The sequence below is a fragment of the Balaenoptera physalus genome, assembly GCF_965194825.1.
Source record: "Balaenoptera physalus genome assembly, chromosome: 18".
In the NCBI taxonomy this organism is placed as follows: domain Eukaryota; kingdom Metazoa; phylum Chordata; class Mammalia; order Artiodactyla; family Balaenopteridae; genus Balaenoptera; species Balaenoptera physalus.
The window spans coordinates 33,080,346-33,102,098 of NC_138899.1; the positions used below are offsets into that span (position 1 = coordinate 33,080,346).

At 35.3% G+C, this 21,753-nt stretch overlaps 1 protein-coding gene across 6 annotated transcripts in view; it reads right to left on the reverse strand.

The window, feature by feature from the left end:
- PIBF1 (progesterone immunomodulatory binding factor 1) overlaps positions 1 to 21,753 on the reverse strand; it is a 203,216-nt gene that overhangs the window by 65,047 nt on the left and 116,416 nt on the right. For all 6 annotated transcript variants that reach the window (XM_082434821.1, XM_082434820.1, XM_082434819.1 and 3 more), the window contains 3 exons: positions 18,651 to 18,801; positions 10,418 to 10,508; positions 2,330 to 2,432 (listed from right to left, as the gene is read on the reverse strand). In XM_082434821.1, the coding sequence (XP_082290947.1) occupies positions 2,330 to 2,432; positions 10,418 to 10,508; positions 18,651 to 18,801 (345 nt within the window). The remainder of the gene's footprint in view (positions 1 to 2,329; positions 2,433 to 10,417; positions 10,509 to 18,650; positions 18,802 to 21,753) is intronic.

The window sequence follows — 21,753 nt, forward strand, 5'->3', positions numbered from 1 at the left end:
ATTGTTTTTCAATTTAAGCAAACAATTTTTGTAAGGCAGACAAAAGTAAAATCCATGGAATATTTCAAATTATAACGCTTTTTGTTTTCAATCTCAAGGGAAAAATTATATGCTACAGTCAGCACAGACCTTTTAATTTAGGGTACTGATTCTCCATATGTCTTATGAAAAAATTTCAAACATACACAAAAGTACAGAACTGAATAATGAATCTATATGTACCTGTCACCAACCTTCAATCATTATCAACATTTTGAGATTCTTGTTTTATCTATTGAGCTCCCCTCACCTTTTTACGGAACATTTTAAAGCAAATTCCAGGTATCATACCATTTCATATAACAGATATTTCAATATTTACATCTTTTTCTAACAAGCCAACAGCTTTCTAAAAAATTGCCTCGGGCTTCCCTGGTGGTGCAGTGGTTAAGAATCTGCCTGCCAATGCAGGGGACACGGGTTCGAGCCCTGGTCTGGGAAGATCCCACATGCCGCGGAGCAGCTGGGCCCGTGAGCCACAATTACTGAGCCTGAGCGTCTGGAGCCTGTGCTCCGCAACAAGAGAGGCCGCGATAGTGAGAGGCCCGCGCACCGCGATGAAGAGTGGCCCCCGCTTGCCGCAACTAGAGGAAGCCCTCGCACAGAAACGAAGACCCAATACAGCCATAAATAAATAAATAAATAAATTAAAAAAAAAAAAAAATAAAATAAAAAATTGCCTCACACAAAGTTAATTATACTTCATTACCAGAACACTTAATTTAATTTCTTATGCTTCTCCCCTACAATTTGTATAGGAGTGTGTCCCACTTAGAAATTCTTGTTTCATTAACTGAAGTGCTCAGGAAGATGGTTTTTTAAAAAAAAGCAATATAAAGACATATGTATAAGTTTATAGGAATGTTAATATTTTTAAAAGAACTATTTTTGATAGTTTATTCTGAAATTAAAACAAACACGAGGGATCTAGAATATATTAACAAACAGAGGTTCACTTGTTTCTTTAGTAATTCACTTATTTATATATCCTTCCATGGTTCCACCCAGTGACGTGATGGAGCTGGCTTGTAGCAGTTTGTGAGAGATGGCTGGTAAAGTTTTTGGATTTTTGTGAGCTGGTTGTTAAACATCACTATTATTAAAAATTATTCAGATTTATAATAAAAAAAATTTTATTAAGAAACCCCAAATACTCAAAAACTCAACAATTTTAATTTTACTATTATCTATGCTCTCCTGTTTACATGTCTATTGTACAATATCTATGTGGTGGAAACATCATGTTTGCTACTGAGTATCTTTTCTCTACTCCGTGTTTAGTAATGTTATGTTGGAGGCCTGAAGTTAGTCATGGTGGGAATATTTATGCCACAGATATAAGCAAATGCTACAAATTAGAACCATCCCTCACACCCCTGCCTGGACAGCCTGTTGTTAACAGTGGCCAGCACAACACTGCTTCCATCTTGAGCATTAACTCTGAGTCAGGTACTGGAGTCACATGAAATATTTCTTGTCTTTTGAAATTTGAGCATAACGATCCTTCTAATGTTACAGTATTAAAAGCACATTAAATAGAAGGCACCAAATAGACAAATGTGAATAGGTCTGTAGGAAAACAAATGCAGAATACATGGTATGTATTAATAATTTTTAATATATGCCTTTAAAGTCCCTTTATTATAAGATTCAAAATATTAAAATAGAGGGGCTTCCCTCTATGGCGCAGTGGTTGAGAGTCTGCCTGCCAATGCAGGGGACACGGGTTCGAGCCCTGGTCTGGGAAGATCCCACATGCCGCGGAGCAGCTGGGCCCGTAAGCCACAACTACTGAGCCTGCGCGTCTGGAGCCTGTGCTCCGCAACAAGAGAGGCCGCCATAGTGAGAGGCCCGCGCATCACGATGACGAGTGGCCCCCGCTTGCCGCAACTAGAGAGAGCCCTCACACAGAAACGAAGACCCAACACAGCCATAAATAAAGAAATAAATATTTTAAAAATGAGGTTTTAGTTAAAAACTTAAAATGCTACCAAAATTTGCCAAACTTGTTTTGCCAGTTGATATTTGCAGAAATCAAAGCTTTGTCTGTCTAGTCTGCATTTATATTTAGTCTGGGCATTTAATCTCTCTTTTGATCTTAGGTTTTGCCATACACTTTAAGTTGTTTTATAAGGCTTTACCATTAAGTTAGTTTCATAGATTGTAAAATCATCTTGTACTAGCGAACAGCTTATTTTAAAACTGCTCAGAAAATACATAAAGGAGTAACAAGGAATTAAAATGAACACTGTGGTTCTTTATATGTGTTTCTTTTGTTTAGGTTATTTACCTCTTGTGAAAGCTGTGTTACTTGGTTCTTTTGATGTTCCAGGTCTTTTAAAACCATCGAGTTTCGTTTTTCTAACTGAAGCACTCTTCTTGCCAAGTGGACACTAGGAGAACGAAATAAGAAAATTAATGCTTACAAAAGAGGAATACTATCTCAAACACTCAAAATGTGTTTGTGTGCTTGAAAACTGACCATTTCCTAATAATACTTAAATATTAACAGGAAAAATATGGAGTCGAATAATATCTTCAGGTGTCAACAGCGGAAGACCAATATCCCAACAACTCAAATTTTGAAAGTAACATTAAAAATCTGCATAATAATGTAACTGTGATATATTGATTACCACAGTAATAGTTTCTAGCCCTTGCTATAAAAGTGGAAAGTTACATTATGATACTTGCTTGAAAAGACCGCAAGAAAGCAATTCACAGCTTTTCTTCATTTTTATAAAAATTTACCATTTACAAACAAATAAGGCAATTAGTTGAAACAGTAATAACCTTGTACTTTGAAAAGCATCAGTGCTTTCCTCAGACAGCATAATGCATTTTACAATACAAAACACAACTGAATAGATTTTCTATTGAAAAAAGAGATGGAAAAGATGTCTGAAAAGTGGAGACAGATGTCTAACAGTAAAGGCAACGATTCTGTATTAAAAGAAACCACAAAAAGATCACACTGTGATCATCACAAGATGATCACAACTTATTGTACTGAGTGTAATCCTTAGTATTTAAAATCACATTAAATGTAAAATGTCCCAATTCTACTTTTAAGACATAATTAAGAAAAAAAGGTTCAGCTATAAGAATCATAAAATCATCCCTACTAACCACTGGGGCATAATTCTTTAAAAAACTGCTAATAATGTTGAGAACACATGTTGCTCCAAAGCCCCTCTCTGTAATTCCAGAAACTTAAAAATTTAATATTTATCACATTTTCGTATTCTATGTGAGTTACCCCATTAATCTCTGAATTGCAAAATCTGTACAAACTGAGAAGACAGATGTTTTACAATGACAAGAAGTAAAATATTTTTGTTCTAAATGAAATTATAGGACAGAAATAATTCCATTGTATTTCAAATATTTCCTAACATCAGATAAAGGAATTCATACAAAACTCTGAAAAAAAAATGCTAAATGTCACCCTATACATCTATTTCTAAGAACTTGTTATTCCAAATGAAAAAGATGAGTTCTTCTGTTACACAGTGAATTGGGTAGCTTATTTAGATGTGCTCATATCTAAATTCCTATCCTTTCAACCGGCGTAAGATTTTGCCTTAATGATCAGTTGGAGTCAGAGATGGAAAAGACACAGTCCCCGTTTTCTGACAATCATTTTTTACAGAAAACAGTTTTATTGATATAAAATTTTCTTGATATGTAACTTATAATACCATAAATCTCGCCCATTTAAACTGTACAATTCAATGGTTTTTAGTATATTTAGAGTTGTGCAACTATTACTATATTTTAGTTTTAGAATATTTTCATTACTCCCACCCCCCCAAAAATTTGTACCCCTTAGCATCACTCCCCATCCTCCCTGTTCAGCCCTAGGGAACCACTAATCTACTTTCTTCCTTTATTGATTTTTAAGATGTTTGCAGTTTAAAGAACTCTTATGACTCAACAATTACAAGACAGTCCAATTAGAGAATTTACAACAGTGCCTTGTCTATAGAAAGTTCTGAATAATTGCATACACACATTTTTGCACTTCTCATATGGTGATTTCCTTAGGAAGTGCAATGATTGGGTCCAAGCACATGTGCATTATGAATTTTCAGATATTCCTCTTGAAAGGCTGTACAAATTTAAATTCCTATGAACTAGAGTGAAAGTTCTCCAATGACAGAAATTTTTTAAAAATTTGTTTTCTAACGTATTCTAAGTGCCTTGGAGAATACCTGGTACAATAATAATCTGTTCAGTAATAAACTGTTCAGTGAATGAACTTTATACAAGACCTCCTGTTTCTTTATGCCCCAGCCAACACTGGGCAATAGCAATCTTTAAAAGTTTTGCTAACTTTACATATAAACAATAGAATCTTATTTTAAATTAAATTTGTGAGGTTAAACATCTCTACATTTGTCAGACATTTGTATTTCTTATTTAATGAATTGATGTTTATGTCCTTTTACCATTCACTTCAAATCTTACCTACGTGGTTAGCTGTATTCTACATCTAAATTACCTAAAAGTATCAGGACCTCCCAAAATCTCAACAGAACCAACCTATTTTCCATTAATGTCTACTCTGCTTAATGTCCCATAAACATGTTTTGTATATTCCTTCCACTGTACCTCTGCTGGTCCTCCAGTCTGGAGAAGATAGGTTATTCCACTGATTTGGAGCCCAGCTTTCTCTGGAAGGCTCCCTCCGAGGTCCACTTCCTCCATTTCTGACCAGGCCAGCCTTCACTGATCTCTATTCCTCTGACTGACATAGGCTGGCACACAATACAGTGCTAAATTATATGGTTTTAGATATTTCTTGATAGTCTTTCACGTTGTGTTCATCTTTTCTCCCCCAACAGATACAATTTAAATGAAGACTTACCCTCTGTGGTGTGTGCTGAACAGAGGGGGCACTTACTAAATCCTTCCTGATCGATTTTAAGTAAATTTTGCTCAAATGCTAGAATTTTGCTCAAATTGCTACAAACCATATTCCAAGGTTGCAGAGTCTCAATATTAAAGTACAACTAATGCTCAGCATCTAAGCACTGAACTAGTAATAAAAAAGAGCATAAAGTTTATAAGGGAAGAAGGCAAATGTCACAGATACCAATTCACCGCTTCCATATTTCAACCTCCTAAACCTTTAAATGTGGCATATTGTAGTACTGAGTGATTTGGTGCTATAAGTAGATTCTGTTTAGAAATCTGGGATATTAGAAGTCAGAAGAAAGGAGGGGAGTTTAGTTTAACTGAAATTCAAAGCAAGACAAAAGAAGAATTGCTCAACTAGCTGAGTTTATGTCTCCTTAACGACAATGTACATACTATGAAAACAAGTCTTTAATGAGTTTTTTTATAATGAGTAACCATGGATACAGTTATGGAAAATGACTCCTGCTAAAGTTTGGTTGGTTGGTTGGTTATTTATTTATTTATTTAGTACTGAACTCCTCAAGAAAGCACTGCTTTTACAGGCTCTCTGTTGGGACACTAAAGTAGGTACAGCATACGATTCTTCTTTGTAATTATATAACTGCCATGTGATTTTCACCTGCACCAACACTGAGTTTTACATCAACTAGAAACTAATACCACAAGAGTATAGTTTTATATTTGAATTTTAAACTAAAATTTCACCTCTTATCTGGTAAAATTATTTCCCCAAGGGTTATCTCTTAGCTCTCTCAGCACCTCTTGACTCAAAATAAAAGTTATCCTCTTGGATTTGTCAATGGCAGTCAGTACTTCTGATTATCACATACAATTTCATAGTAGCATAGCCCAGGCAATGTGAACATGGCCGACCTCCATTTATAGCTGAGATACCAAAGCACAGTGGAGGACTGATGCTCTGTCTTGAGTCCTTCAGTATTGGATGGTTCTCTTAGTATTACCAAAACTCCAAATAAATAAGTGTAGGTACTTAGTTACCTGCTAATTAGTTACTTGGTCTGAAATAACATTTGGCTTTTTGCTCTTTTTCAGTTTTTTTTTTTTGTACATTTATTTATTTATTTATTTATTTATTTATTCATTCCTGGCTGTGTTGGGTCTTCGTTTCTGTGCGAGGGCTTTCTCCAGTTGTGGCAAGCGGGGGCCACTCTTCATCGCGGTGCGCGGGCCTCTCACTATCGCGGCCTCTCTTGTTGCGGAGCACAGGCTCCAGACGCGCAGGCTCAGTAGTTGTGGCTCACGGGCCTAGCGGCTCCGTGTCATGTGGGATCTTCCCAGACCAGGGCCCGAACCCCTGTCCCCTGCACTGGCAGGCAGATTCTCAACCACTGCGCCACCAGGAAAGCCCTCTTTTTCAGTTTTAACAGGTCAGAGTCCTGTCTCAATTAGCATGGCACGGAAAAATGGTTCAAAAAAAGGGCACATGGGCCAGAACGATCTCAGCTTCAGAAAGCATAAGGTTGCTCCCTGCACTGCCTGCTTCCTTGGCAGTTACTGAGGACTAAATAGTGGTGCATTATGATTACCTATAGTTATATGAGTCTTTTTCTAGGTTTTCTGTAGGTTTAAACTTTCAAGTTGATCATGAGTAGATTAGCAATAACTTTTTAAAGGTTTCTAAAACCAACCCAAATGAAATAAGCAAAACTTTCTCTAAGGAGGGAAATGAGAACTCACACATGTGAGAAGAAAGGAGATGAAAAGAAAATTTCATTATGCACAAAAGTTTGCTAGGAAAATAAAAGCTTCCTCTGCTTTATTTTTTCCTTTATTATAAAGATTAGTCTACTGTGAGAGTTTCAACTTAAAGCTCTTTATAAAACTAGACAGAAACTAAAACAAAGATCAAGAGTATGCAGTAAAGCTTGCAATTTGAAAGGTTTAAAAACCTTCAGAAAAGTCTCCACATTCAGATCTGCCAAAACAAACAGGGAAGCACACACGAAGACCATGTTAGTGCCTGGGTGTCACCCATTTCGTGTTACAGGTTAAAGAGCATATCCAAAACATACAACCAGAAAATCTTGTTTGCTATTTTCAAAACAATCGCTACCGAAACAAAAACATTACTTCAGATTTTCAGGCTCAGTCAAGTCAAGAAGAGCCTTTTTTATTTTAAGCGACTTTAATTGTATATGCCCTTTTAACTTTCCACAACTTTGTCCCGGAAAGCTTAACACAATGTTTAGTTACTGTTCATATCTCTATTGAAAATTCAAAATGTGAGTAACCTTATTTAACAATTATAATGTGTTTAAGATACACTTTCGGAAGTTATTTTTCAAACTAATTTTGAAAAATTAGTTTTGCTACTTCTTTATTGGAAACTGGCATCATGGTCTATGTCTTAAGAAACTGATTAATATCAAAGAAAGTGAATCTCAAAACTAGTTCCATGTCCAGGGGGTGTTTCCACTAATTATTTCAAGAGGTCTCATTAAAATTTTAAAACAAAGTTGTTTTAAATGAAAACTCACCTTGTGCCTCATTAAAGTTTCTGGAACATTGGCTTTACCTCTAAAATCAACTGTGTGATCTATTTCCTTTAAGAAACATTAATTGACATAACAAACTTTTATTGGACACCTACTCTATGCCAGGCACTCACTGTGTGGTGAACTTCTTCGCATCCATTTTCTCATTTTAATTTCATAATATACATTGGGTGGCAACAGGTAACTAGTGAAAATTTTCAGTGGCTATACAATTTACTAACAGCAATATGGCACTCAAAAACAGAAGGCCTAAACATTAAAGTTGTGAATAACCATTAAAAATTACCTTTTTGAAGAATATTCAATGATATAAGAAAATGTTCAGGGTGAAATTATAAGATAAAAAATTAAATTTCTAAGTTACATACAATAATACCTTAAATATGTAAGAATATATATGTATCTATATACATTTTTGAATGGCTGTCTTTGGACAGTAGGATTATTGGTAATTTTCCTAATATTCTAAAATAAACATATATTATTTTTATAATCAGAAATCCCCTCCGATTAAGTGTTACCCTAAAATATTTAATTCTGGTTGTTGAATGTATGAAATTTTAAATCAAATTTAGTATGAATGGGATATATTGTGTAGCAGATGAGAAATAAGTTCCTTTGAAATTTTAATACATTTTGAAATGTGCTGATGTATAATGAAAACTTTATTATGCAAATATTTCATTTGTCATTATGACTAAGTTATTTTATAATCCACCTTAAGCTTCCATTGCTTTAATTTCAAATGTGACAAATTAAATATTTGAAGGTTATATTGCTTTCATCTTAAATAAATTAAACTTAGAGCACAAAGCCATTGACTTCTTTACAAATATCCATTAAGAAATCAAATATGGACTTTGCAAACTTCAGAAATGCATCAGACCCTAAACAGGGATCTTCTTTGCCACTGGTCGATTTTGTGCATACAGTAGGCACTCAATAAAAGTTGTTGAATGAATGTGCAAAGGAATGCATAAATGTCCTCTTTGGCTATCTAGACTTACTTTCCCTTCACTCAGTTTAGATGACCTCAGAAGCACTTCCTCAAAATAACCCTCTGGTTCATCATGAGAAGAATGCCTGGCACCAGCTGGTAGGAGATATTAATAGCATGCCCATTAGGCACTTGTTCAAGGCACATAGATAGCTCAGTGATAAAATCTTTAGAAATATTTGGACAGTTAAGATTATTCAGAATATGAATCAGTTGTGGGTCCTTAAACCTTCAACCTAAATATTAAGAAATCAACGTCTGTTTTGGAAATTCTTAAAAAAAATAGTAAGATAATAGTAATATTTGCTTTCAATTTTAGAAGAACTCAGCATTTGGGGGCTAAAGAAAGAAAGCTTACAACAGAAAAATTCTTTTTTCTTCTTGTGACCAAGATTCTTTTGAAGGAATCAGATGATAAAATAGAGAAGAGAATGGACTTCCTCCTTCAAATTTCCATTTTTAGCATTTTACCAATCATTTGCCACTGATAAAAAAGTCGCTTGCCCACAAAACTATATTTCTATTCCTCCTTTGGCAACATAATGCTCAAAAATGGAGATATGCTGAAAATCACAAATTATCCTAGGTCACCCTTAGGAGGGACTCAGGGGAGAATGGGAATGGAATGGCACTATAACCGATTTTTCCAAATAATACATAATTTAGAAATACTTGCATCTTCACTAAACAGAATTAACCATTCCAGCTACAATTTGATATCTGGCAGTCTTCTATCCTTGATCTATTCAGTGTAACCAGTAAGAAACATAAATTCTAAGCATCCTGTTGTTACTTCTCATAAAATGGTCTCTATCTTATATCACTTTAGATAGCTCTAAAGACCCGTTACCCTCTGAGCCAAAGTTTCTACAAAAGTATTAGAATTAAGATGAATTGTTTCTCTTACTTAGTGTGTAATGTCTCTAAACGTTTAAATCAATTCATGTAAAAATAACAGATAGCAGCTCTGAATCCTCAAATACTCAGATGAAGAGACAATTCTACTAGGTATCTTACACCATGCTAGGTAGGGACAATGGAGAATAAACAAGAATAAGATGTAGTTGCTGACCTTGAGGAACTTTCCATCTAGCTGGGGAAACGATATGGAAAATGAGAGCTAGTGAGATAAGACAAATGCTCTGTTGTGTGGTATGTGGAAAACAGACATTACAGGCAGAGAGATATACTACCCTCATTTGGGGTAGAGAGGTAAATAAGGCGGGAGAGGTAGGGCCACATGGAAGGGCTTAGAAGTCTGATAGAAACATTTACATTTGTTATGGTAGCAAGCAGGGCTCTTTCTGCAAAGCAGGATGAATTCAGGTGGGAGAAAGGAGTTAGGAGTTAGGTCAACTAGAAAACCAATTAATATAGGTACAATTTTCTCTTAGTATACTCTAAATAGTATCTCAACAGATAACTAGCGGATCTTCTTAAAATTTTCTTGGTCTTCACAAAGTGTTTTATACTTTCAATCACAGTATATATGCTAGCTCTATCTCTCTCTCCCAATCTCTTTCTTTTTCTCTCTCTCAAGTATACATCAAGGAATGTAGACAGGTGAATAAAAACCAAGTGGAAAAAAAAAGGAAGCATAATTCATTAATTTTAACCTGAAAATTGTTGGTACAAAAAAGCATTTGTAATTCACCTGAAATTAAGATGAAAATAAATTTAAAATGGTGTCATTATCACTGAATCCAATTCTAGGAAAATTCTAATGTACACTTACATTCTACCAACCATTAAACTCACTTAAAATGAGTGAGTCATGAAATGCATGATTATTACTTACTGTGTTTGTGAGCAATTTAATATTTATGCATACTAAGAATAAAGTAACTTTATTTTGTCACTCCACTCAGTACATTATCATAAAGCACAATGTAATTACATTTAGTTTGAATAGATAAGTGAAATGAATATATATTGATTTTACCTTTGCTTTAGTCGTCTTTTGGCTGTTGTGGGAACATTAGCACCATAGCCATAAGAAAAAAGAATCCTTTCAGCCTCCTCTTCATTTTCAACTGGAAAATATTGAAGTGTACAATGTGAAATTTTTTTTTTTCTTAAAAAGTATGGCAGAAGTGAAAATAAAAGAGGTCATAATAATGAATTAAGGAGCATAAGAACATTTAAAAGGGCTAATGCATAACCTCAAACAGACCATCTGTAAGCAGCAGCAGTTATTTCGTAAAGTATATGCTTGCTTGGATTTGTTCCATCTATTTTTAAAAGGTGTAAGGGACTACATCATATGACACCTTAAGTTTTCTTGTTATAAAGCATAATAATACAGATGTCGTTTATTCTGAGATTCAAAGGCTTTCTGCATGAAATGTATGTTATGTACTTATGAAAAAGTAATGATAAGATCAATTTCATTACTTCTCTTCTTGATAAGAGAAATGACTATTTTTAATTAGGAAAGATGTTCATTATTTTATCAGAAGAACAACTTTATCCTAACTTGCAATAATGAAATTATGCATTTAAGTAGGCTACTCTGTGAAGAAAATGTTCAGTCCTAAGAGTCTATTGATGGCCTTTTTAAAAAAATTACAAAAAACTCAGCAACACCATTTACTTCTAAATTTTGCTATTATCACACCACTCCCCAAAAGGAATTTTAACTAACAGGTTAATGTTTTATGGGTAACACGTTTAAATGCGATGACAATTTACTGTAAGTTGAGATGAAAAAATATTTAATCAAAGGCTATAAAAACTAAAGGTTTCCAGCTCAATTTAAAGCAGTTCATGACATATAACAATTTTTATAACATTATTCATCAATAACCAGTATTTTAATGTCAAAAAGAGAAGCCTACTTTCAGAAATGTTTCAGGTTTAAAATAAAGCCAAATATTTTACATTAGTAAGTGAAGCTATTTGCAGGCCTATCACTGTAATATGCACTTATTTGTTGTTTGATCCTTCTGTAGTACAGTAAACATTTCAGGAATATTCATAAGTGTCTTTTTCTTCAATTTTGACCCTATTCACAGTGAACCAAGATCAGTTTTCAGAGGTAGGATTAGTAGTTATGAGGGACACGTGTAAGCAAGTGATGCTATGTGCCATTGCTGATAGTAACAGCTATCATTACTCAGAGCCAAGTTGGCTTCTCCAATCCAGCTCTATCAGAACTAGAGCAGGCATTTAGATACCTATCTGATGCTTGTTTCTCTTAAATAGTTCTAAGGTCAGAAGAAAGAGGGGTAAATTTAGCTAACGTCTCAAAAACCCATCAGATATTGATGGACAACTTAAATTTGAGTTTAATACTTACTGGATTAATAACTCATGGGCTAACTATTCTAGTGGTGATTTAATTACAGAAACAATGTCCTACACAAAATGGCAAATGGTACTAAAGAGATATGAATGTGTCTTAGTACCACTATTTTTCCCATGCTAGAGGCATTAGGAAGGTATGGGGAGAATGACATTCACAGAGAATGTGCAGGAAGGAACTGCAATGTGTAAAGGCACAGGGCTGTGAAGTTTCAGTAATTGTGAGAAAAGTGGCTGAAGTTAGTCTGGAAAACAATAGTAGTAGAAAGGGAGGCCAAGTTCCAACTGTGAATGGGACTAAAGTCTCATTTGTTAGGCTAACGAGTCTGGATTTTATTCTACACACAACAAGAAATTAAAAGAGATTAGTACAGGTAAGTGACATGACCAATAGATTTTTGTTGTTGATGCTGATATTATAGGAAAAAAAATTCCAGTAATGGGAAAAGGGTGACCTAGATTGGTAGCACAAAGAACTCCTTACAGGTTATAGTAATAATCCAGTTGTGATTTGGTCCATAATAGCAATGGAGGATGGAGAAAAGAACCTGGATTCTAGACAAATGAGTAGGTATGCAGGTGAGATGAGGCACTAGATAGGATGAGGGAGGAATCAAGGTTGACAAAAGCTAGTTGGGTAATTAGACAGACTTTAACCTTACTAACAGATCGAGAATACAAGAAAATTAATACATTTTAGGGAAGGAAGAGAAAATATAAATAATGCTACATCTTCAATGACTGCAAGAATTCCATACAGACCTGTGGAATCACTAGCCTGTGGCCAGTCACTGAAATTGTGGAAAGGGATAAAATTATCCAGAAAGTAGGTAAGTCAGAATTGAAGAGGATGAGGGAAAAAAAAAACACAAAACCCTGGGAACCAGAAAGAGTTAGATAAAAGAAGAGACAATAAAAGCGATGGAGAAGAAACAATCAAAGGCAGGCGACTTAAGAAGCAAGAGAAGAGTTTTGAGAAATGTGACAAATGCCCAGCAGAGGTTACAAGTAGGATGAGGATGGAAAGTAGGTCCCTCAATTTGACAATTAGAAATCTGATATTTAAAAAAAAATTTATTTAGCTTCTAGACAATACCTGTACTTTTAACAATTTGATGACGATCTTTGAAAACGAAACTCCTCAAATATACAAATATTAAACTTATTTGAATACAAAAAGCAATTCAAGTGTAAACAGGATACTGTAATTTGCCATGGTTACACCTTAATAAATGAAGTCTAACCATCTTCATGTCAGCTGAAATGAGCTGAATTAGATGATAATCCTTTGAATATTGTACACACTATAGTACTAAGAAAGAATGTTTTGCACTTACATCTTACAAATTTTGTTTAATCAGTAAGTATTCGTTGAACAAGGATAGGAATATTCTAATTTCCAATGTGAACGGATAGAAAAGAACCTAGTTTACTAATCTTCCAAGGACAAGCAAATATATTTTATTCTAAGATACTTTTAAGATGGTTTATAAAATATCATAGCAAAAAATTAATTTATATATCTTTTCTAAAGATTTTATTTAGAAAATATTTACACACATGGAAAAGCTGAAAGAAGTGTACACTCATATATCCAACATCTGGATTCAAAATTAAACATCGTACTACATTTATTTCTCACACATTTATCTATCACTGTATCCATCCATGAATCCATCTTATTTTTTTGATGCATTTCAAAATAAGTTGCAGATCTGTGCCTTCACCCCCAAACAGTTCAACATGTAAATCAACTATAGTTCAATATTACTTACAGTTCTTTTTTAAAAATAAAATTTACATATGGTGAAAGGTACAAATCTTAAGTTTATCATTCAATGAATTTTGAGAAACATAAACAGTTGACCCTTGAACAACAGGGTTTGAACTGCTTGGGTCCACTCAAACATGAATATTTTTCAATAAATACATTGGAAAAAATTTTTGGAGATCTGCAACAATTTGAAAAAACTTGCAGATGAACCGTGTAGCCCTGAAATATCGAAAAAACTAAGAAAAAGGTAACTCATGAATGCATAAAGTATATGTAGACGCTTCTCTATTCATATATTGGCATAAGGTAATATTTAACATAAAATTAATGTGTTGGTTTTCTTACGGTTTTATAACTGTGCTGTCAAAGAATTACATTACCGTACTGTATGTCTCTCTCATAATTGGAGACACTGCGTATCAGCCTATCATCACAAGTACGTGGTTTGTAAAAACGTGTAACAATGTTTCCAGTACTGTATTATGAATATGACTATAATACCATAAAAATTTTATAATGATTCATTCATTAGTGTATAGGCTAGGCTACTGTGACGCAATCATACCGATCACACTGGGTTGTGATAAAGCAATCATATTGCTGTTTCTTCGTTATCCATGCACGAATTTTAATACCTGTAAATAAATGTCAATTTCTTTTTCACATTATCGTTTCATTTTTTTGGTAATATATATTTTTTATTGAAGTGTAGTTGATTTACAATGTTGTATTAGTTTCTGGTATACAGCAAAGTGAATATATATATATATTCCTTTTCATATTCTTTTCCATTATGGTTTATTACAAGGTATTGAATATAGTCCCCTGTCCTATACATTAGGAACTTGCTGTTTATCTATTTTACATATAGTAGTTTGTATTTGCTAATCCCAAACTCCTAATTTATCCCTCTCCCACCTCTCTCTTCCTCTTTGGTAACCATAAGTTTGTTTTCTATGTCTGTGAGTCTGTTTTTGTTTTGTAAGTAAGTTCACTTGTATCATATTTTAGATTCTACATATAAATGATATCATGATATTTGTCTTTCTCTTTCTGACTTACCTCACTTGGTATGATAATCTCTAGGTCCATCTAACTTTTCATTTTTGATATCTAGTGTTAGCAACACATATAACATCTACAGTGTTTTGTATCATATAAGACAATATTGATATAGGTACTGACAGATAATTCATCTTGTAAACAGATGATGTAAATCTATGGTATTGATAAATACAGTAAAGTACTGTAAATTTATTTTCTCCTATGATTTTCTTCATAACATTCTCTACGCATCTTCAAATCTTCTATCTCTGACTTCTGATTTCATCACAATATCACCTTCTTTCTTATAAGGACCCTTGAGATGGGCTCATCTGGATAATCTTATGTCAAGACTTTTGTGAATATTTTCTCTGAGGCATTTTCTTAATTTGGATACCATTCCTCTGTCAGATATAAGACTGCGATTACTTTCTCCTACTCTGTAGCTTAGTTCTTCATTTCTTAAAGATGTCTTCTATAAGAGCAGAAATTTTTAATTTTGATGAAGTCTACTTGGTAAGTTTTTCTTTTATGGCAGTTGCTTTCAGGATCCTGTCTAGGAAACTTTAAGTTACCCCCAGTTGCAAAAATACCCATATTTTCCACTAAAGATTTATAATTTTAGCTATTACTTGCAAGTCTCAAATTAATATTAGTGTATGGTGTGAAATAAGATTAAGGTTCATTTTCAAAAAGATGTCCAATTTTTTTTAGCACCATTTATTGAACAAACTTTCCTTTCTCTAGCTGAATGGTATGCTTCCTTTATTAAAAATCAAATAATCAGACAAGTGTGGGTCTATTTCTTAGTTCTCGATTCTATTTGTTGTTGTATTTGTCTTTCTTTATGTCAGTAGTATACTAGCTTGATACTAGCTACTAGCTTTATATTAAGTCTTGAAGTCTAAGTCTTGAAGTGTAACTCTTCCAATTTTGTTCTTTTTTTTCAAAATTATTTTGGTTATTCTAGTATGCATATGTTTTCTTTGCCTTTAGGCAAATAACAACAATGAAATTGCTGGATCACTGGATAGGCTGTTTGGTTTTATAACAAAGTGTCAGTTCTTCCACAGTCTCACCAACATTTGGTATAACCAGTCTTGCTAATTTCAGCCATTCTGGTAGGTGTGCCGTGATATTATTAAAAGTAGACCTTTTGGGCTTCCCTGGTGGTGCAGTGGTTGAGAATCTGCCTGCCAATGCAGGGGACACGGGTTCAAGCCCTGGTCTAGGACGATCCCACGTGCCGCGGAGCAACTGGGCCCGTGAGCCACAACTACTGAGCCTGCACGTCTGGAGCCTGTGCTCCGCAACAAGAGAGGCCACGATAGTGAGAGGCCCGTGCACCGCGATGAAGAGTGGCCCCCGCTCGCCGCAACTAGAGAAAGCCCTCGCACAGAAACGAAGACCCAACACAGCCATAAATAAATAAATTAAAAAAAAAAAAAAGTAGACCTTTTAATAAGTCCTTTGAATTTCCACATAAACGGAATACAAAACTGTTAAAAAGAAAAAGGAATTATGATTGGGACAATACTGAATTTATAGAATTCATGATATATCTATTGATGTTTTAGCAAGTCTTCTTTAATTTTTCTTAGCAATGGTTTGTATTTTGTGTTGTTCAATCTATTCCTACGTATTTTATGTTTTGATACTATTGTAAATGAAATTGTTTTTTTTTTCAAATTGCTTTTTAAATTTCTTTTTCCAATTGTTTGCTTCTAGCATGTGTGTGTGTGTGTGTGTGTGTATATATATATTTTTTTTTAAATTTTATTTTTGGCTGTGTTGGGTCTTTGTAGCTGCGCAGGGGCTTTCTCTAGTTGCAGCAAGCGGGGGCTACTCTTTGCTGCGGTGCGCAGGCTTCTCATTGCGGTGGCTTCTCTTGTTGCGGAGCATGGTCTCCATGTGCATGGGCTTCAGTAGTTGCCGCATGCGGGCTCAGTAGTCGGGGCACGCAGGCCCTAAAGCACGCAGGCTTCAGTAGTTGCAGTGCATGGGCTCAGTAGTTGCAGTGCGTGGCCTCTAGGGCATGCAGGCTTCAGCAGTTGTGGTGTGCGGGCTCAGTAGTCATGGCTCACGGGCTCTAGAGTGCAGGCTCAGTAGTTGTGGCGCACAGGTTTAGTTGCTCTGCGGCATGTGGGATCTCAGTTCCCCGACCAGGGATCAAACCCATGTCCCCTGCACTGGCAGATGGATTCTTAACCACTGCACCACCAGGGAAGTCCAAGCTTCTAGCATGTTTCTGTGTAATTATTATAGCTTGTTAAATTTACTTATCAGTGTTAGTGATTGTTTTGTAATCTGAAAATACAGTCTTCCTATTCCTTTCCGATCTTTATACTTATTTTTCCTTTCTTGCCTTAGTTCACAGGCTAGGAGTTCAAGTACAATGTTTAATGTAAGTTATGAAAATAGAAATCCTTGCCTGGTTCTCTCCTTTAAAGGGAAAGCATTTGATATTTCATCATTAGGTATAATATTAGCTGTACGTTTTTTGTAGATATCTTTTATCTATCAGATTCAGGAAGTTCTCTTCTACTCCTAATTTGTTTAGACAGAGGGATAGCTGCAAAACTATAGAGATAAAGAAGTATGGAACTTTCAAAATAATGCAATATGATAGGGAATGGCAAGGCATAAAAAAGTACAAAGATAAATAAGTCTAATCATAAAAAGACATGCTAAGGAATTTGACTTGAGGCTGTTTAAAGTTGATAGGGGCATTAAAGCAGGTGTATGGTAAGGTCAAATCTGTATTTTATAAAGATTACTCAGACTCCATGAAGAAACTGAAGATAAATTTGGAAACTATTGTAATTATCAGACATTGGCCTTGGAAATTTAAAAAAAAGGCAATGATAGGGATAAAACAGAAGTTTTTCTTAAACTGGGCTATCAACACAATACAGTCTTTACAAGAAAAGGTGCCCCAAATAAAGTCAACCTCAACTTCAGTTGAAGTTTAAACCCATTTTTATAAGAATGCCACTATTATTTCTGACTTCTGAACAGAAATAATGTACTGTAGCAAACATCACAGTCAATGGTGAAATGTTAATTTAGAATATTCCCTTGGAGTCAGGGACAACACTGGAAGACAGAAAATAAAAGGAAAAAAAAGAAGTAGAAATTAAAGTCAAAGTCATACACAGTGTATGCAATGAATTTCTATCTGTCCTTCAATTTCTATCTGTCCCTCATTGAAATGTCATCTCCCCTCTCAGGGATTCCTCACCTCCAACACGGAATTAACTCAAGATCTCTTCTGTACTTACAACAAGAACTGCCTCTCTCTTGCTAATAGCACTTTAATTATCTGTTAATATGTTTGTCTCTCCCAGTAGACTAGACTAGGAATACCTATAAGCAAGAATTATTGCATGAACTCCATATCCCCATATCCTGGCATATGTATTCACTTAGTAATTGTTTAATGAATGAGCTAAATAAATGAAAAGATAAAACCTTGGCATATGTAATCACTTTATTGCTGAATGAGTGAGGTAAATAAGTGAAAAGATAAAATCGATCATAGTTAACCATATTTTTTTGTGATCTCAACTACTAGAATTAAAGTTAACTAATTTTAAAAAATTAATTAATTAATTAATTAGGCTGTTTTGAGTCTTCGGTGCTGTGCACAGGCTTTCCCTAGTTGCGGTGAGTGAGGCTATTCTTTGTTGCGGAGCACGGGCTCTAGGAGAACGGGCTTCAGTAGTTGTGGTACGTGGGCTTTAGTAGTTGTGGCCCGCGGGCTCTAGAGTGCAGGCTCAGTAGTTGTGGTGCACGGGTTTAGTTGCTCCGTGGCATGTGGGATTTCCTGGACCAGGGCTCGAACCCGTGTCCCCTGCACTGGCAGGCAGACTCTAAACCACTGCGCCACCAGGGAAGTCCAAAGTTAACTAATTTTTAAAATGTAAAGTATTCTTTCAAAAAATAAGTTACAAGTTATATTTCAAAGAAATATAGCACAGCAGTTTTAGAAACAGTATCAGGTTCCTTGTGCTGCCAGAAAAAAAAGCTGTGTGTGGAGTGGTGGGAGACTTACTTTCTGCAGTTTGCATTATTATTTCATCAAGCTCTTTTTCCAGTTTCTCATAAATGTCTAGCCTTGCCTGATGTTCAGAGTTCTGTGCTTGAAGTTCGGTAATACGTTTTTCAGAAGAGGCTTGGAGACTATAAAATTCTTTAGTTAAAACCTAAGAGTGGAAGGAAAAAAATTGCAAAGGCATAATTAAAGAGGTTGACAGTTAAGACAAAAACATGATACAAAATTTTTTTTTAATGATTTAGACATGAAGAGAAAGTAGCTCAATTAAGATGACTGAGGAGGTAAAATACATTTATTTCTGAGGAAAATAATTAATTTGTTTTTAAATGAAAATTATGAAGCACTTTATTACATAAACTGAAAAAAATTTAAAACTTAGTAATAGTTATAGGAGTAACATTAGCATTTGCTTATTAGAATTCAAAAAATTCAATAATGCTATACTCCTCACCTAGGTGGAGGTTATTTATCTGGTGACCACAGGTATTTGAGAAAGGCTTACAGAGCTGTGTGTAAAAATTATATACTCATAATGAGTCCTTCAGTTTTCCACCAGAGATTATTTCATTTAGTCTTTTTAAAAATTTATTTATTTATTTATTTATGTCTGCGTTGGGTCTTCGTTGCTGTGCGCGGGCTTTCTCTAGTAGCAGTGAGTAGGGACTACTCTTCGTTGCAGTGCGCGGGCTTCTCATTGCGGTGGCTTCTCTTGTTGTGGAGCACGGGCTCTAGGTGTGCAGGCTTCAGTAGTTGTGGCACATGGGCTCAGTAGTTGTAGCTTGCGGGCTTTAGAGCACAGGCTCAGCAGTTGTGGTGCACGGGCTTAGTTGCTCCGTGGCATGTGGGATCTTCCCAGACCAGGGCTCAAACCCGTGTCCCCTGCACTGGCAGGCGGATTCTTAACCACCGCGCCACCGGGGAAGTCCTATTGCATTTACTCCTACCATGGTTTTAATAAGATTTTTGTTTTGCTGAACAATCAAAAATTCAAAGCAGCACATCAAAATGTAAATGTGAAGTGCTACTCGGGGCAGTATCAGAAAATGCCTTTGTATAGAAAGAAAGGCTAAAAAATTATTAAAAAGAGATATAAAAGACATGGACATTGGAGTTATTTTATGTAAGAACAAAAAATCCTGTATTCTCCTATGGACTCATTGAAGGAATCACTAGGGTGACAATAATGAATTCACTAAAAAGGAGACATTTCTAGTAACAAAGGAATGTTCTAATGCTTACATTAAATTCCAACTATCTAGAAAGTTTACTTACTAGTACAGACTAAATTATGGGGTGGTATTACACTTACTTCCTAACACAACATAAGTAATGTAGTATTTCCTGAGAAGCAGTAGAATATTACGGTAAGAATATGGTTTGGAGCCAGAAAGATTTGGATTTCAATCCTGGCTTTGACACTTATTCGTTGTGATCTTAGGTAATTATTCTTTCTATGCCTACCTCAGAATATTGCTGGAAGGATTACATGAGAGGATAAACTCACAGTGCTTAGTAGAGTGTCTAGAACATAGTAAAAGTGCTGAAAAATATTATTATCACTGCAGAAAATACACCTATGAGAACTTTGTATTAAATGGTTTGTAAAAATGAGATGTATTGCTTTAATTATCCTGAATTCTCTATTAGTTTCTCTAATGACAAAGTTCACCTTAACAAATGTATGTGATTGTGTGCTTCCTGTGATGGGGAGAAAGAAGATGTGGAAGATCTATTTACAGTTTTTAACAAGCAGAAATTCTGATTTAATATCCTTTTAATCTATTCCATCTCATTTTCTTCAATTATTTCTATCAGAACTCCCCCACCAGGGACTTCCCTGGTGGTCCAGTGGTTAAGACTCCGTGCTCCCAGTGCAGAGGGCACAGGTTCGATCCCTGGCTGGGGAACTCAGCTCCCGCATGCTGCACGGTGAGGCCAAACAAATAAATAAATTAATTAACCCCCCCTCCCCCAACCCTAGATAAACTAAACATCATTCCCCACCCTCCAAATACATTCCTTTGAAGGGCGGAGAAAGAACAACATGGGAATAATATCTGTAGGATGATTTCTAGTGTCCCTGATTGGGTCAGAAAAAGAAAATTCCTGTTTTAGCATTATTCATTCTTGCTGGCTGGAAATGTTTTCTAGAGAATTTATTATAACAAAATCACCACACAGTTTGACAATCTGGAGCTTTCAGAGAGTTCATTACATTGGGATGTAATTCATTAAGAATCTGGTGGCTGGACTTTCCTGGTGGCACAGTGGTTGGGAATCCACCTGCCAATGCAGGGGACAGGGGTTCGAGCCCTGGTCCAGGGGGATCCCACATGCCACGGAGCAACTGAGCCTGTGCGCCACAACTGCTGAGCCCGCGTGCCTAGAGCCCGTGCTCCGCAACAAGAGAAGTCCCCGCTCGCCGCAAGTAGAGGAAAGTCCGTGAGCAGCAACGAAGACCCAACGCAGCCAAAAAAATAAAAATAAATAAATAAAAAATAATTTAAAAGAAAAAAAAAAAAAAGAATCTGGTGGCTGAATTCCCTGTCGAAAGAGAGGATGAGTAAGGATAGAGTTAAATGGCAATTCCTACAGCACAGCTGATACCTTTCATCTGTACCCCACTTTCTCCAATAAAAATACCACACAAAGAAAAACTGCAGAAATGGATATCTAAAGAGATACAGAATCGAAATGTTGAAGATGAGATATTTCATAAAATACTATTTTAAGAAGAGACTTAAAAGTAGTATTAAATTGAGAGGTACAATTTAAAATTCTCATTCATAACATAGAGAAGAGATTGTCAGAAACTTTTGACTTGGGGTACCTTCCAATACCTCAGTACCCCATGGTAGTGAATTCTCCTTTGTTATGGATTTGTCTGAGTGGCTGCTATGAAAAAATTTATTACAGTTTCTGAGAAGCCATTGAAGAACTTGATTATTGGACCTATGGAAGGCTATTACATTAAAGATTCTTTAGGAAAAAACCAATCTATGAACATTTGAGTTTAAACACGAATGCAAAAAATAGGTCAACTGCTTTTAGGAATCCATTAAATATCAAGCTTTCACAGTGGATATATCTCCTTCCTTTA